At 42.0% G+C, this 16,801-nt stretch overlaps 1 protein-coding gene across 1 annotated transcript; it reads right to left on the bottom strand.

The window, feature by feature from the left end:
• Positions 1–15,385: 15,385 nt before the first annotated feature.
• LOC132631277 (uncharacterized) lies at positions 15,386–16,249 on the bottom strand. The gene has a single exon (XM_060346870.1). It carries the CDS (start codon positions 16,247–16,249, stop codon positions 15,386–15,388), a length of 864 nt encoding a protein of 287 aa, XP_060202853.1.
• Positions 16,250–16,801: the final 552 nt, after the last annotated feature.

Below are 16,801 nucleotides of genomic sequence, written 5' to 3'. Positions count from 1 at the left end.
AAAGAAAAGTTATTCGTATCTTTAGCAGTAATATAGTTTTAGGTGTGCTACATTCCAGTTATTTTTCAGTTGTTGTCCGTCTTCATTCTCGAGATGATAAGAACCTTTTGCGGTTATTCGAGTGACTCGGTACGGTCCTTCCCTGTTCGGGGCTAATTTCCCTTCGTGAGGGTTCTTCGTATGAAGTGTGACCTTCCTCAGTACCAAGTCCCCAATCTGAAAATGTCTGAGGTTGGTCCTCCGATTATAATACCTTTGCATCCTCTGTTTTTGTGCGGCTATCCGGATATGCGCAGCTTCCCTTCTTTCGTCCACGAGATTCAAATTGACGGACATTGCTTCATGGTTCGAGTTCTCAGTGGCATAACAGAATCTTAAGGTTGGCTCACCAACCTCGATTGGTATCAGGGCCTCGGCTCCGTATACAAGGGAAACTGGAGTCTCCCCGGTGCTTGATCTTACCGTTGTGCGGTAGGCCCATAAAACCTCGGGCAGAACCTCCTTCCATCGGTGCTTAGAGCCGGCCTATCTTTTTTTTAAAAATTCTGCAGTATGGTTTTATTGGTAGACTCGGCCTGGCCATTCGCACTTGGATGATACGGGGTTGATAAGATTTTCTTGATTTTGTATTCTTCGAAAAACTTGCTAACCTGGCTACCTATGAACTGCTTCCCGTTATCACACGCGATCTCCGCTGGTACCCCGAATCGACAGATTATATGGTCGTAAATGAAATCAATGACCTATTTTTCCCTGACTTTCTCGAGTGCTTGTGGCTCGACCCATTTAAAGAAATAATCAGTCATAAGTAAAATAAATTGCGTCTTACCTGGGGCCCATGGCAAAAGTCCCACTGTATCCTTGCCCCATTTCATGAATGGCCATGGGGAGAGGACCGGATGGAGCTCTCCCCGGGTTGATGTATTGACGGGGCGTGCCTTTGGCATTCGTTACATTTTCGAAAGAAGGTTTTGACGTCCTCCTCCATCTCGTTCCAGTAGTATCCTGCTCGGATCAGCTTGCGGACCAATGAATAGGCTCCCGAATGGTTTCCACAAGTGCCCTCGTGAAATTCCCTCAGAACATAGTCGGTTTCCCCTAGTCCTAGGCATCTCGCTAAGGGGCCGTGGAATGACCTTCGGTACAACTGGCCATAGACCAAACAAAATCTAGTTGCCTTGGTTCGGAGGGCCCTTGATTCCTTGGCATTGGATGGTAGCTTTCCTGTTTGGAGATAGTCTATGTATTTGTTCCTCCAATCCCAAGTGAGGCGTGGCCGGTCTCTATGACGGATTTTGTCAACTGGACCACAGCTCCCGAATTGAATTCATCTAGTTCTACTGAGGATCTCAGATTTTCCAGGGCATCCGCCTCATTATTCTGATCCCGGGGTAGGTGTTCCAACGTCCACTCCTTGAACCGGCGAAGGATAACCTGTAATTTTTCCTGATATCTCCGCATTGGATCATCCTTGATTTCGAAGGTTCCGTTCGTTTGGTTGACTACCAGGACAGAATCGCATTTGGCCTCGATGATCCCGGCTCCCAAGCTTTTAGCCAGTTCTAAACCTGCAATCATAACCTCATACTCGGCTTCGTTGTTAGTTAAATCAGCCGATCTAATAGATTGTCTTATTATGTCACCCGAGGGAGGTTTGAGAACGATCCCTAACCCGGACCCTTTTACATTAGACGCACCATCCGTGTAAAGGGTCCAGACTCCCGTGCTAGTCCCCGAGGTAAGAAACATCTCCTTGTCGACCCCGGAGATCATGGCCGGTTCAAAATCAGCCACGAAATCTGCCAGTATTTGGGATTTGATTGTAGTTCGGGGTTTGTATTCAATATCGTACCCGCTGATCTCCACAACCCACTTTGCTAGCCGGCCTGAGAGTTCGGGTTTATGCATGACGTTCCTTAGGGGGTACGACGTTACGACGCATATGGGATGACACTGAAAGTAAGGTTTCAATTTTCTAGATGCACTCAATAAAGCCAAAGCGAGTTTTTCCAAGCGTGGGTACCTGGTTTCGGCGTCACAGAGGGTTCTACTTACATAGTAAATCGAGTATAGCGTACCTTTCTTGTCACGACCCGACTACGGCCGCGACGAGCACCCGGCGCTACCACGCCCGGGCACCCCTTTAGCATACTTTCACATAACGTCTAGCTGAGCCATAAATCAAATCATGCATTCTAGCCATCAATCATACTAGTCCCAATTGGACGACAACATTTCTTATATCATCGCAGGCATCTATGCCACATCAATGTACATGGGCCGACAAGGCCAACAAAATGACATACACAAAAATATAGGCCGACAAGGACAAACACATCTAACCACATACACATGTCTACGAGCCTCCAAGAAGGTTATAGCATATCACATGAGCGGGACAAGACCCCTCTATGCCCATAATTATGTACACAAAAGAATAAGTACCCCAAAAGCTATAGCTCCGAATGAAATGGAGCTCCGCTATGTAGTCCCTGAAAATATAGCTATGGATCAAGCCTGTCTCCCTGTGCACCTGCGGGCATGACGCAGCGTCCACAAACAAAAGGACGTCAGTACGAAGAATGTACTGAGTTTGTAAAGCATGATCAATATCAATATGAAAGCTTAAGAGTCAACATATGAGATAGCATAACATGGGAGATAATAATATCGTCGTCATAGCACTTACTCGCTTTCCACAAGGACATTCCATTTATATTGTGTATATGTGTACATACATCCACATTCGTACTTATTTACCTTCACATTCATTTCTACAACATATTCATACTCATATTGATGTCATATACACACACACATATATATACTTATAGCCTTTATATAACTTTTGTATAGCGTACCCGACCATAAAGGATCGGTGTTTCATACATACTTGGCCAACCAAGGCTCAATGTCATACATACCTGGCCCTACCAAGGCTTCAGGGTTATCCGTTCCTTCTGCAGAAGTGCGCACGCGTTACGTAGTCATATACATACTCTATACATATTCATATACATACGTTCTACCGGCATCATAAGTTCGGGGTCTTATCATAGCCCTTCATAGGCACACATACATACAATACCCCATAGGCATCTTAATCATCACATTATCCTCATCATTATTACTATCTTCATTGTTATCATTACATCTATCTTATAGGCCTACTCGTCATACGAGGAACTTAGTACTATCGTAGCACAGCAAGCATCGTGAGCTTATTAGCTCGGAATGTCAATCATTGGAAGAAATCATAGACTCATAGAAGATTTAGACGTTAGGCCAAAGAACCATGCCTTATGAAAGAAGGGTTAGCCTTACATACCTTTTCGTTCGACTATATAGCACTTGCACGTTCTCTTTCAATACTCGCGTTTATACCTTCATTAAGGTCATACCATCGTTAGAATCGACAACTAGCATAAATGGCTAAAGCTAGAGAAAATCGGACAGCATCTCCTTTATTTATACAACATTCCTTCATATCGTAATTCAACTCCCAAACGTCAATAATACATTTACAATATCATAACAATAGCCTTTAGTCATCTACATTATCCATATTCTCAATTCACTCCCAATTTTCCATATTCAAGACCATAACACACGATTTCGTCCATTCACATATATTTCCTATTTCATGATCTTAACGTCATTTATAACCCATTCATGTCACAACACAACAACAATCATGATTCAATTCAAACTATCTCTCCAAACGTCACTATTCATCTTTCATGACCCATTTTGCTATACTCTTCTAAAATCCAAGCATATCAACTTCCAAATACCTTAAACAACATATAAATACCATAAATCTTACCTTAGATGTTGTAGGAACAAGCCTTAGTTGGTAATACTCCACTTGAGCAAAAACCCTAGTTTTTCTCCATTTGGATTTCTTAACTTGAATGATCTTTAATGGGTTTGCTTACACTTGATTCACTTATTTTGTGTTGTTGATCACTAAAAACTCTTGAAAACTTGTGTAATAAATATAGAGAGATGTTTTAGAAAGAAGGATGAAATGTGGAAATGATTTCATGAACTTGGCCCCTTATTTAATAACCCATCACTGATCTGTCGGGTTTATTATACGGTCCATTATACGGTCCGTATAATTGACCGTAAAATGTGTCTTTCCTTCACCCTTCACTGAACGTTATACGGTCCATTATACGGGCCGTATAAATTTGTACGGTCCGTATAACTGATCGTATAACTCCACCAGCGAGCAACATTTTCTGTGATGGTTCTACGGTCCATTATACGGTCCGTATAATGAGCCGTATAACCCATCAGTCCACTGCACTTGTTCTCGTCACTTCGTTTGATCTCCAAACCTTATGGAACCTTCTTAACACTTGTTCAACACTTCAATACCAATCCAAGGGACGTTGCCACTCTTCTCCAAGATATCATTAAGCCCTTACTAACTCGTAATCCGTATTTCCTTTCCGTTACTTATCAAATACCTTGCCTTCTCTTGGCAATCCTCTTCCCCCCATCTCTAACATCTTTGAACTCTCACCTAGAATCATCGAATGCCATCTCACCCATGAAAACATTGTATACTCATACTCCTTACTAGTTCATTCACTTGCGTACCAACGGAAGATTTTCCGAGGTGTAACATTTCTCCTCTCGAACCAGGACACCGCTCACCGCTATCTTGGACACCGCCAAGTATAGATATAACTGCTCGTTCGCTTTTGGCGTGTGGAGTAGAGGCGGGTTTGACAAGTATCTTTTGAGTTCTGCCAAGGCCATCTGACATTCGGGGGTCCATGCAAAGTCGATCTTTTTCTTTAGTAATGAGAAGAACCGATGACTCATGTCCGAGGATTTGGAGATGAATCGGCTAGGGCAGCTATCCGTCCTGTCAATCTTTGTACCCCTTTGATGTTGTTGATCACGGTGATATCTTCAATTGTCTTTGTCGTATCCGGGTTTATTTCGATTCCCCGGTTTGATACCATGAATCCAAGAAACTTCCCCGATCCGACTCCGAAGGCACATTTTTTCGGGTTCAGCTTCATGTTGTACTTTCTTAATATGCTGAAAGTTTCCTGCAAAAATTTCAAGTGGTCCTCTACTCGCAGGGACTTAACGACCATGTCATCTATATAAACTTCCATGGATTTACTTATTTGGTGTTCAAACTTGCGGTTGACTAAGCGTTGATAGGTGGCAGGAATTTTTTAAGCTGAAGGGCATTACATTATAACAATATGTGCCAGATCTAGTTATAAAAGAGGTTTTTTCGCGATCCTCCGGGTCCATTTGTATTTGGTTGTACCCGGAATAGGCATCGAGCAAACTCAGCGTGTCGTGACCCGCTATAGCGTTGATCATGCGATCGATGCTGGGTAAAGAAAATGAATCCTTCGGGCAAGCTTTGTTTAAATCTTTATAATCTGCGCACATTCTAAACTTATTCCCCCTGTTTGGTACTACTACAACGTTAACTAACCAATTTAGGTATTTTACCTCTCGAATGGATCCTATATTAAGGATCTTGGTTACCTCGTCCTTAACGAATGCGTGTTTTACCTCGGGTTGTGGCCTCTCTTCTGTTTGACCGAGGGAAAACTTGGATCCAGGCTCAACTTGTGTGTCGTCACGTCTGGTGGAATACCTGTCATGTCTAAATGGGACTAAGTAAAGCAATCTGAGTTAATTTTAAGAAAATCAATAAATTCTTTCCTGAGCTCGGGGGTTAACCCCGTGCCCATGTATACCTTTTTTTCCAGTAGATGGACGAACAATGTGACTTTCTTGAGTTCTTCAACGGTGGACTTAGTGGCATCAGAATCATCGGGCACCACAAAGGTTCTCGGTATTTCGAATTTTAACTCTTCGTCTAGTGTGTCTCCGTTCCGATCTTCGGAAGATTTCGGGATCGGGATCTGTGATTGCTATTTGGCATTCTTCCCTTCACTCCGTTCTGGCGCCTTTATGGTCTTAACAGACTCTTCCACCGCGAACATTTCTTTTGCGGCCTGTTGTTCACCACGGACGGTTTTGATACCTTCTGGAGTCGGAAATTTCAATACCTGATGCATAGTCGAGAGAACCGCTCTTACGAGGTGAATCCACGGTCTGCCCAACAATGCATTGTATCCCATATCTCCCCTGTCACATAAAATTTTGTCTGCTGCGTAGTTCCTGCCATACTGATCGGTATAGTGATCTCACCCTTCGTCGTTTCGCATGCCATGTTGAATCCATTGAGGACCCGTATGGCTGGTACGATCTGATCTTGTAGTCCCAGTTGTTCGATGACTCTCCATCGGATGATATTAGCCGAGCTACCTGGATCAATCAGCACATGTTTAATTCTAAACTTATTGACAAGGACAGTTATTACCAGTACGTCATGATGCGGCTGGGCGATGCCTTCCATGTCCTCGTCATCGAACGTGATGGGGCCATAGGGGTCATCGTTTCGGATACATTTTTTCCTCGTTATGAAAATTTTTATATGCTTCATAACCGGCCCTATCCTGCTTGTTAGAATCCAGGTTTTTAAAATGAGTTTTTGCTCGTTCACTTAGAAATTTTCTCGTTCACTTAGGAATTTTTGAAGATGTCCCAAATTGAACAGACAGGCGACCTCCTCTCTCAGCTGTCGACAATCCTCGGTTCGATGGCCTTGAGTATGATGGCACTTACAAATAAGACTTTTTCCCGCTTCTCCGGGTCATATTGGATTTGCCTCGGATGCCTTGTTTCTTTGTTTCGGATAACGGCTACCTCTATGGTTGCTACATCGACGCAAAAGTTGTACTCGGATAATCTTAGAGTTTCTCTGTTTCCTGGAGCTCTATCGATAACATTTTGTTTACCAAGCCACGACTATTTTGGCCTCGATCATTCCTTCGATCGTTTCTTCTATCATTCTTGCCCAATTCGCTGTTACGCCTGTTCCCTCTTCGACCAGGCGGGTAAGGATGGTATCTGTCATATGACGATCTAGAATCTCGATCTATCATCCTCCTCGAGTGATCACCTCCTTTATCAGAATGCCATGATACTGAAGCGTTCATCAGAATCTTATCATCTTCAATCCCAATCTTCGACTGATACCTGTTGTGTACATCAGCCCAGGCGATTGCCAGGTATTCTATCAGGTTTTGTTTTAGTTCCATAGATGTGATCGAGCTCCTCGAGTTGAGCTCTTGGGTGAAAGCCTGAACGGCCCAATCGTCAGTAACTGGAGGTAAGTCCATACACTCTATTTGGAATCGAGCCAAAAACTTGCAAAGGGTCTCGTCATCTCGTTGCTTAACGTTGAATAAGTCCGATTTTCGAGTTTCGACCTTAATGGCCCCGACATGTGCCTTAACGAAAGCATCAGCAAGCATGACAAACGAATCAATCGAGTGCTCGGGAAAGTTATGATACAAAATCATAGCCCCCTTTGACAGAGTTTCCCCAAATTTCTTAAGTAGCACTGATTCCCTTTCATCATCGGCGAGATCATTGCCCTTAATGGCGCACGTATACGAAGTCACATGCTCATTTGGGTCGGTTGTCCCATTGTACTTGGGGATATCGGGTATGCGAAATCTCTTGGGGATTTTCATCGGTGTCGCATTCGGCGAAAACGACATTTGAACAAACTTTTTCGAATCCGGTCCCTTCAACACTGGTGGAGCCCCCGGAATCTGATTGACCCTTGAGTTGTAGTTCTCCATCTTCTTGTCGTTCGCCTCTATCTTCTTTTCACCGTACTCGACCCGTTTGGTCAATTCTTCGAGCATTCTTATCAATTCGGTACTTTGTCCGGGGTGGTTCTCGTTACCCCGTGGGGTATGTCTTTCCTCTGTATCCTGGGTCTATTCTGATGGGGTAATATCGGGTGGCTGGCCCCGATTTTGCAATTGTGCTATGATCTCTTGCGGGGCCTGCAACTGAGCCATAGCCATGTCTAACTGGTTTTGGAGCTGTTGCAGCATGACCCCGTTATTCTCGCCGGTCGGTACGTAGCCCACCGAAGTTCCAACTTGAACAGGATTAACGAGGGGAGCGTTGTTGTTTGGTACGCCCCCGTCGTCATGCTCATGATGGCTTGGTTCCACTTGGAAGTTGACAGAATGGGAATTCGACATTTCCGGTGTACCTGAAATCAAACCTTAGAAAACAACAAGTGTAAAATATCGAGAGTGATCAAAATGTTGATTGAACCACCACTACTATCTAGGGCCCCACGGTGGGCGCCAAACTGTTTAACCTTAAAACGGAGAACAATTAAATTTATGCGTGATGCCAAAGATATGTGGCTAAATTCAACTCAAGATTAGATGGCGAGATATATCAATAAATGAACAGAGAAGCAGATCTGACCAACTGTTAAGTGCGTCTGGCCTCGGGTATAGAAACCAAGGTTGATACCCTTTGTTACGAGCTTACACGAGGTATAGTAAAAATGAATTAAAGAACAGATGGGAATGGATTTAATAGGATTCTTATAATTGTTAATGTAAACTATTTCTCTCCTTGCTATTGCCAAACCCTTTCATGAATGATAACCTCCTCTTTATAGTATAAGAGTTTCAACTCTAGTACAATTCTAAATAAAACAAGTAAATCAGGTGAAAATTCTAAATAAAGCAAGTAAATCCGGTTGAGGACGGATATTTCGATCTCACGCTGATGGCAGTCAATTGCCCTTCCTTCATCGCCTCATCCCGGCCCGAACTCGAAGCCTCGTTCCCGGTAAGACAATCGTACCGTGACCGAGCATGATCATAATAACGGAAAACCGAGCGTGCCTGTATCCTCGGTTTTACCCGTATACAGTAGCCAATTGAAACGCTCAGAAGGAAATTATTTTACGTTAAAAACATTAGAGATGAGAATGTAAGAAGGTAATAATCTACTTGCCTTAATCTTTGTCAACATGTGTATATATACAAAGATCCTAGGCTATAATGAAGGTAACTAAATATACACCTAACCATAATGGTAACTAAATATTCTTCTAATATATTTACATGGTGGTCTAGAATATTCTTATAATATATTTACATCAATAAAGATGGTAACTAAATATTTACATAATATTCTAACACACCCCCGCAGTCGAAGCGGGAGGTTTACGGACGCTTAGGCTGTTGCGAAAATCTTCAAATAAAACCAAGGGAAGACCTTTAGTAAATATGTCCGTGATCTGATAGTGCGATGGGACATGTAGGACAGGTACATGACCACGAGCAACTTGTTCACGGATTAAGTGAATATCCATCTCGATATGCTTAGTGCGTTGATGTTGAACAGGATTTCCAAATAGATATATGGCACTAACATTATCACAGTACACCAACGTAGCCTTTCGTATTGGACAATGAAGTTTTAGAAGCAGATTGCGTAGCCAACAAGACTCAGCAACAACATTGGCTACCCCTCGATATTCGGCCTCCGCACTAGATCGAGACGTGGTGGCCTGCCGCTTGGTGCACCAAGAAATGAGATTATCACCAAGAAATATACAATAACCAGAAGTCGAACGCTTGGTATCCGGACAACCACCCCAATCTGCATCCGTATACGAAATGAGAGTGGTGGGTTTAGATGGATAAAGATGCAAGCCATGATCAAGGGTGCCCTTAATATAGCGCACAATACGTTTGAGAGCATTCATATGGACCTCCATCGGGTTATGCATGAGTAGACAAATCTGTTGCACAACATACGAAATGAGTGATCTCGTGAACGTGAGATATTTCAGTGCACCTGCCAGGCTGCGATAAAGTGAAGGATCCTTAAATGGTGAGGTAGAGGTGGCACTTAACTTCGGTTTGGTGTCAACTGGCGTGGCACTTGGCCTACAAGACGACATGCTAGCTCGTTTTATGATCTCTTCGGTGTACTTCTTTTGAGATAAAAATAAACCACCTGCATGACGAGTAATTGCTATTCCTAAGAAATAACTGAGTGGTCCCAAATCCTTCATAGCAAATTCAGAGTTGAGAAGTGTCATGATAGACTTAGGAAGATCACCAAAGGAGGTAGTTAAGACGATGTCATCCACATACAAAAGAAGATACGCCATATCAATACCTTTTTGGTAGATGAACAGAGAATGATCAGACTTGCTGTGGGTGAAACCAATACTAGAAACATAGTCAGCAAATCGTTTGTACCAGGCCCAGGGAGCTTGCTTGAGGCCATATAAGGACTTCTTTAGTAAGCAGACATAGTCAGGATGTGTAGGGTCTCGGAAACCCACAGGTTGATGCATGTAGCAGTTTCCTCGAGTTCACCATGTAAGAATGAATTTTTCACATCAAGTTGGTGAATAGGCCAAGCATTAGAGAGAGCTAGACTGAGAACAACGCGGATGGTCGCCGATTTCACCACTGGGCTAAAAGTATCACCACAATCCACGCCAACTTGTTGAGTTTTGCCATCACCTACAAGTCGGGCTTTATGCCTCTCAAAGGAACCGTCAGTGTGTTCTTTATGTCTAAAAATCCACATAGACCGAATAACATGCACATTAGGTGGGCGAGGCACAAACTCCCACGTCTTATTTTTAATAAGAGCCTTATATTCATCTTCCATAGCCATTTTCCAATTCGGGTCACGTAAGGCAGACACGGGGTTACGAGGAAGGGGAGATTTGGACGCATGAGTGATGAAGCTGTATTTTGGGTTAGGCTTGACAATACCATGTTGACTCTAGTGATCGATTTTTAGACTGGGAGAGGACAGTGGACTGCGGCGGACGGGGGCTGTACAGTGAGGCTGGCGGTAGCAGCTGAGGGTAAGGTAGATGTGGTCGTGGGTGGTGGGCTGCTAGGACCAGTGGGCAGCGGGGTATGGTCGCTGGAAGATGGGTTGTTTTGCGAGGCTAAATGGTGGATTACGTAAGGAGAGGGTCCATCATCCAGAAAATCATAATGGTGACGATCCAACGGAGTATGTAGCTTAGCAAAAGGAAATTGGGTTTCATCGAACACGACATGACGACATATGATGATTTTCTTGGTTGATAAATCATAACATTTGTAACCATGATGATGGGATGGATAGCCTAAGAACACATATGGGGTGGAACAGGCTTGAAGCTTGTTAATGGTATTAGATGGGAATAGGGGGTAACATAGGCAACCAAACACCTGAAGATGAGAATAAGAAGGGTCTTTGTGATAGAGTACTTTGAAAGGAGATTGATAGGATAATCCTTTATGAGGAAGAATGTTGAGGAGGTAAGTGGCCATTTGTAATGCATGATGCCAAAAAGAAGCAGGTAAAAACGCATAAGTGAGTAAAGTACGAACCATGTTGTTTATTGTTCGAATTTTTCTTTCGGCCTTTCCATTTTGTGATGAGGTATGAGGACAGGAGAGGCGAAAAGACAAGCCATTAGATTTACAAAACTCCCAGAATGGACCGTTATCAAATTCCCTACCATTATTACATTGAATGTTCTTTACTTCTCGTTCAAATTGAGTGCGAATGAAATTTCGAAAGACTAAGAAAGTGGGTAACGTTTGAGACTTAGTTGATAAGGGAAATGTCCACAAAAAATTAGAGTAATCATCCAAGAACAAAACATAATATTTGTGGCCCGAAGAGTTTAAAACGGGAGATGTCCAAAGATCACTATGGATAATATCAAATGACATACATGTTTGTGAATGGGATGCAACAAATAGCAATTTAATATGTTTTCCAAGAGTGCAGGAATGACAAACATGAGACTTAATCGGTCCATTACATTTAATAAATTCATTTTACCTAAGGGAGTCTAAAACAGGTGCTCCCGGATGACCCAAGCGATCCTGCCACATAGATGAAGTTAAAGCTGCAAAAGACGATGGTGGTGTGGTGGTGATGGGATAAAGCTCGCCCCGACTATCACATCTCATTAGACGTATCCCCGTCTGGTAATCCTTCACAGAAAAACCAAAAGGATCAAATTCAACAAAAACTGAGTTATCTATGGTGAATTTTCAAATTGAGACTAGGTTCTTGATAAGATTAGGAGCATGAAGAACATTTTTTAAGGCTAAAGGTGGGTTGGGGGGGGGGGGGGAGCTAAGTTGGTATGACCATAACCACGAATTGGAATTGAATGACCATTTCCGACAATTATACCACGATTATTGCTCAAATTAAAATAAGACGAGAGGTTACCTTGCGCGGATGTCATATGAGAGGTGGCTGCGGTAATGTTATAGCCCGTATTTTATACGTTCGGATAATTCGAGATAATTGCGAAGAGTTAAGGGCAAGACTATTTTTCAAAAATTATTTTAATGAACAAGTTGTTTATTAGTATGGAAATATTGAGAAAGGCTAAGGGTAAAAAGGGAAATTCACAAGATGGCTCATGGAAATATCGAGGAAGGCTAAGGGCAAATTTGGAATTAGGAAAGTAATTTTTCATGAATTGCAAGCAAGAAAAAAAAATAATGGTCTTGAACAAATTGGCCAAGTGGGCCGTGTAATATGGTATGGGCCAAGGCCCATATGGAGGCTTAACATGAGTAAATAAAAAGATGACTTATAGGCCATATTTTTCATCTTATTCCTTAGAAGATTCAAGAAATTTGGAGAAGGCAAAAATAAAAAGGCCATTCGGCCATGACCATCAAAATTGACCCCCTTGAAAGATTTGATCAAAAATCATTTTCTTCTAGCATTCTTACTAATTTGAGGTCCTCTTTAACGTGGGATAATTGTTGGAGTGATTAAACCACTTATTGTTGCAAATTCACAACCCTAGCCAAGTGAGAAGTTGAAGGAAAAAGGTAAGATTTAATCTTTTTTTATATGTTATGGATGGTTGTGTATGTTGTAGTATGTGGAAATGAATGAAATTCATGAAATTTGGTGTGTTGGAGTTTGGCCGTGTATATGCTATGTGTGTCGTGTATGTGTTGTATGGTGTAGGGATGATGAACAAATTTTATCTAGTGTTTTGGTTGTTGTTGTAATGGATTCTATGTTGATAATGAAAGTTTAATGATCCTAGAGAAGTTGTAATGGTTGGAGAGTTGTTTTGGAAGTTAATGTGATTTGAATATAGTCTTCTTGTAAAGATCACGTTGTTAATATGTAAATTGTTGGTGTAGTTCATGAATTTGAAAGGAAGAAATGTGTTGTTATTGTTCTTGTTGAATTTGGAAGGTTTCTGATGGAATGGCATACTGGTTGGATTATTGTGAATATTATGCGGATTGTTTGAAGCGTTCTTGAATATTGTTTGAATGGCTTCGGATTAGTACTCGAATGTGTGAGCAAATATGAATTGAATATAAGTGAAACGTCGTTGAAGTTTGTAGAAAGAAGTTGCTAATGTTAGTATGCGTTTCGAATTGATCGTGGATATTGTTAGAATAATTGTTGGTATTGTTGTTGATATTTTGGCCGAGTTAAATTCTCGGATTTGTTGTTGTATTTTTGGCCGAGTTGAATTCTCGGGGTTGTTGTATTTACAGGGGAAATGCTGCCGAAATTTCGGCAGATTATAAGTGAATTTGTTTGAGAAACTAAGGCAAGTGAATGACAATGAATCTAATGATTATGTAAAATCTTCTTGAATGTAGAATAGCAAGCTTGGATAAATAAGCGTAGCTAATAAGGCGTGGCACAGGTATGTAAGGCTTACTTTTCTTTCTTTTGGCATGATCTTTATGAAACGAGCAAATGACATATATGTATGAATTCAAAGGAATCTCCTATTCTTAGAGCCACTAAGATGGCTAATATTCTTGGCTTCCATAAGTGTTCCATATGGCTTTGATGCAAATCTATGATGTCCGAAGTTTGTTGATATGTTTCCAAATGGCATTCGAAAGATAATTTATATGACTAAAGTTTTGGTTTTCAAATGCTAGCACGTTTGACTATTCCATTGAGTCTCTGATATATTTTGATATGTACATATGATTCCAAAAGTTATATTTGATTTGATCTATACGATATCCGAAAGATACTTGATATGATTATTGCTTCGATTTTCCAAAAATGGCTTCTGAAATGCTCGTAGAAGGTTCTGTACTTCAAACGTCCATAACTTTCTCATACTAAATCGGATTGACCCGAAACTTGTTTCTGAGCCTTCAGGAGTCAGTAAGTATACTTGTCTATCGAGTCTTGATTTATGTGCATATGGTTTCGCATTATTCTGTTCGTGCAAGCCTCAGTTTGGATTTCACTGAGCCCGGGCCAGGACATGTTCTCGTGCGTATTCCACTGCATTGTTCACCGAGTCCCTCTCACTTGCGGGCCGGGACACGTTATATGTATATGATGATATGATGATATGGGGATGGCGGCCAGGATGGCATATGATGATTTTATTCATCGAGACCCGCAAAGGAGGGCCGGGACACGTTATATGTATACATGATATATGATGTTGACATGCATGATTCTATCCACCGAGTCCCTCACTGGAGGGCCGGGACACGTTACGCATATGTGATATATGATGTGGACATGTATGATTTTATCCACCCAGTCCCTCACTGGAGGGCCGGGACACGTTATCTGTACATATGATATATGACATGGATATGCATGATTTTCATTTAAAAAGGCAAGTACTTTGATGTTCTAAAAGGTCATACTTGATTCTGATAATTCACTGTTTCAGTTATGATTTTATTTTCTGTATTCCATGCCTTACATGCTCAGTACATTTTCCGTACTGACCCCCTTTCTTCGGAGGCTGCGTTTCATGCCACGCAGGTACACCCATATGAGTTGAAGCTATTATAAAAGATGTTCCAGCGAAGATGGCAAGCTCCATTTGGTCCTGGAGTGTTGCCGAGTCAGAGTATATGTGCTATGATTTCTGATTGATGTTAGAGACTTTGCAGACAGAGTCGTGGGTATAGGATGTCAGTTCTGTAAGCGGCTCCATCAGCCGACATGTCATTCTGTGTTATGTGACAAATTCTATATGACTACAGATTTTGTTTGATTTGAAAACAACGAGAAAGAATATTTTTGAGAGCTTTACTATGTGTTTCATCCTTATTTGATTTAAAAGTCCAAAGGGATTATGTATGTAATAAGAGTCAGACGGTTCGCTCGGCTCCGAATATGGGGTCGGGTGCCCATCACACCCACGGGAGATTAGGGTGTGACAGGTATCCATGTACCAATTTGCATCCAGAGGAGTGAGCCCAAGTGTGTGCATCGCTGCCTCGATATCGGTTGGAGTGGGCTGAACGTCGGTAGAGTAAGCTTGTGGTGGACGTGGCCCAAGTATGCCAGCCTACCTCTGTTGAGTGTTGGTCCGTGGCCGTGGAGTAGTTGGATACGGACAAGGAGGCATAGACCACGACATGTAGGGCCACTGCCATTGCTGTGCATTCCTCATCCAAGGCTGCTGCCACTGTTGCTACTGGTCGTGGTGCTACTGCCAGCTGCCGCGTCCACCACCGAAACCACCACTGTTTCGGTTGTTGCTGCCTCTATCGCCACCGCCTCTGCCACGGTTCTTTCCACCATTGTTGCTGCGGTTTTGATGCCTTTTACTACTGTTATTCTGACGGTTTGGGTGGTTATTTCCGGAAGAGGGATTATCGTCGCAATCCCGAGCAATCATGGCATTAGCGGATCCCGTGGCAAGTTGTTTAGTGAAGCCTGTTTCTTCAAGAATGAGCATGGAACGGGCTTGATAGAAGAGAGGAAGAGGATTGCTTTGACGGATGAGTGTACCCACCCCCTTATAGGCGTCAGTGAGTCCGGCTACCATTTGAAGGACGAAACGGTTGTTGGAGACTGGAGCACCGACGTTCTTGAGTTGATCGAATAGAATCTTGAGTCGTTGGCAATACACGGAAGCATTAGGAAAATCCTCTATATTAGTGTGAGAAAATTCATGCTCAAGAGTGACGACTCGAGAATTTTTGTTGTCTTGGAATATGTCACGCAGCCTATTCCAAGCTTCCACGGCCATGGAGTCGGGTTCAAGGATAGTATGCAATAGGTCAGTAGAGATGGTAGCATAAATCCATTGAAGAATCGTGGCATCAAGAGTCGACCAAAACTCTTTTTCAGCATCGGTTTTGGGCACCTTTTCTTTCCCGGACTCCGGTGGAATGATATGGTGGAGGACTCTGTGGGACTTGGCATGGATTTTGAAGAGTTCCGCCCATGTCCCATATTGGACGTTTTCCATCTCAAGAGTAATGGAGATGTGATTTTTAATTTTGGAGACAGCCAAAGCTGGGTGAAAGAAGGACTTGGTGGAGTCAGATGAGGATGAATCAGTCATGGTGGCTGATTGTAGGAGAAAGATGATGATGTTGACGCAGAGATGGAGGAAGAGAGAGGAGCAGAATCGTGCCCTAGTTTGATACCATGTAAGAAGGTACTAATCTGCTTGCCTTAATCTTTGTCAACATGTTTATATACAAAGATCCTAGGCTATAATGAAGGTAACTAAATATACACCTAACCATAATGGTAACTAAATATTCTTCTAATATATTTACATGGTGGCCTAGAATATTCTTCTAATATATTTACATCAATAAAGATGGTAACTAAATATTTACATAATATTCTAACAGAGTATAAAAAAACGTCCATTCAATTGATAGACAACAAAACATCTGGACAATTTTCAATTATTAGTTATTACTAGATTTAAATTATATACAGATAGTGTAAATGAATGTTTTTATACTATTAATGTAATTCGGCTTTTTATAACAGGTTGCTTATTATCTACTTTAAGTTATCAAGAAGTACTACTAAATCAGATTATCTAGAAGTATCTTTTAAATAACATGATTGATTGTGCAAAAAAAAGTTAACACTATTA

The sequence above is a fragment of the Lycium barbarum genome, chromosome 3 (genome assembly GCF_019175385.1).
Source record: "Lycium barbarum isolate Lr01 chromosome 3, ASM1917538v2, whole genome shotgun sequence".
Lineage (NCBI taxonomy): Eukaryota > Viridiplantae > Streptophyta > Magnoliopsida > Solanales > Solanaceae > Lycium > Lycium barbarum.
Note: the sequence above shows the minus strand (reverse complement) of the source record. Positions and strands in the feature narration are given on the sequence as shown.

What these genes read in the sequence shown, in the direction of transcription:
- LOC132631277 (XM_060346870.1), bottom strand. Translation starts at nt 16,249, where the DNA reads ATGACTGATTCATCCTCATCTGACTCCACCAAGTCCTTCTTTCACCCA.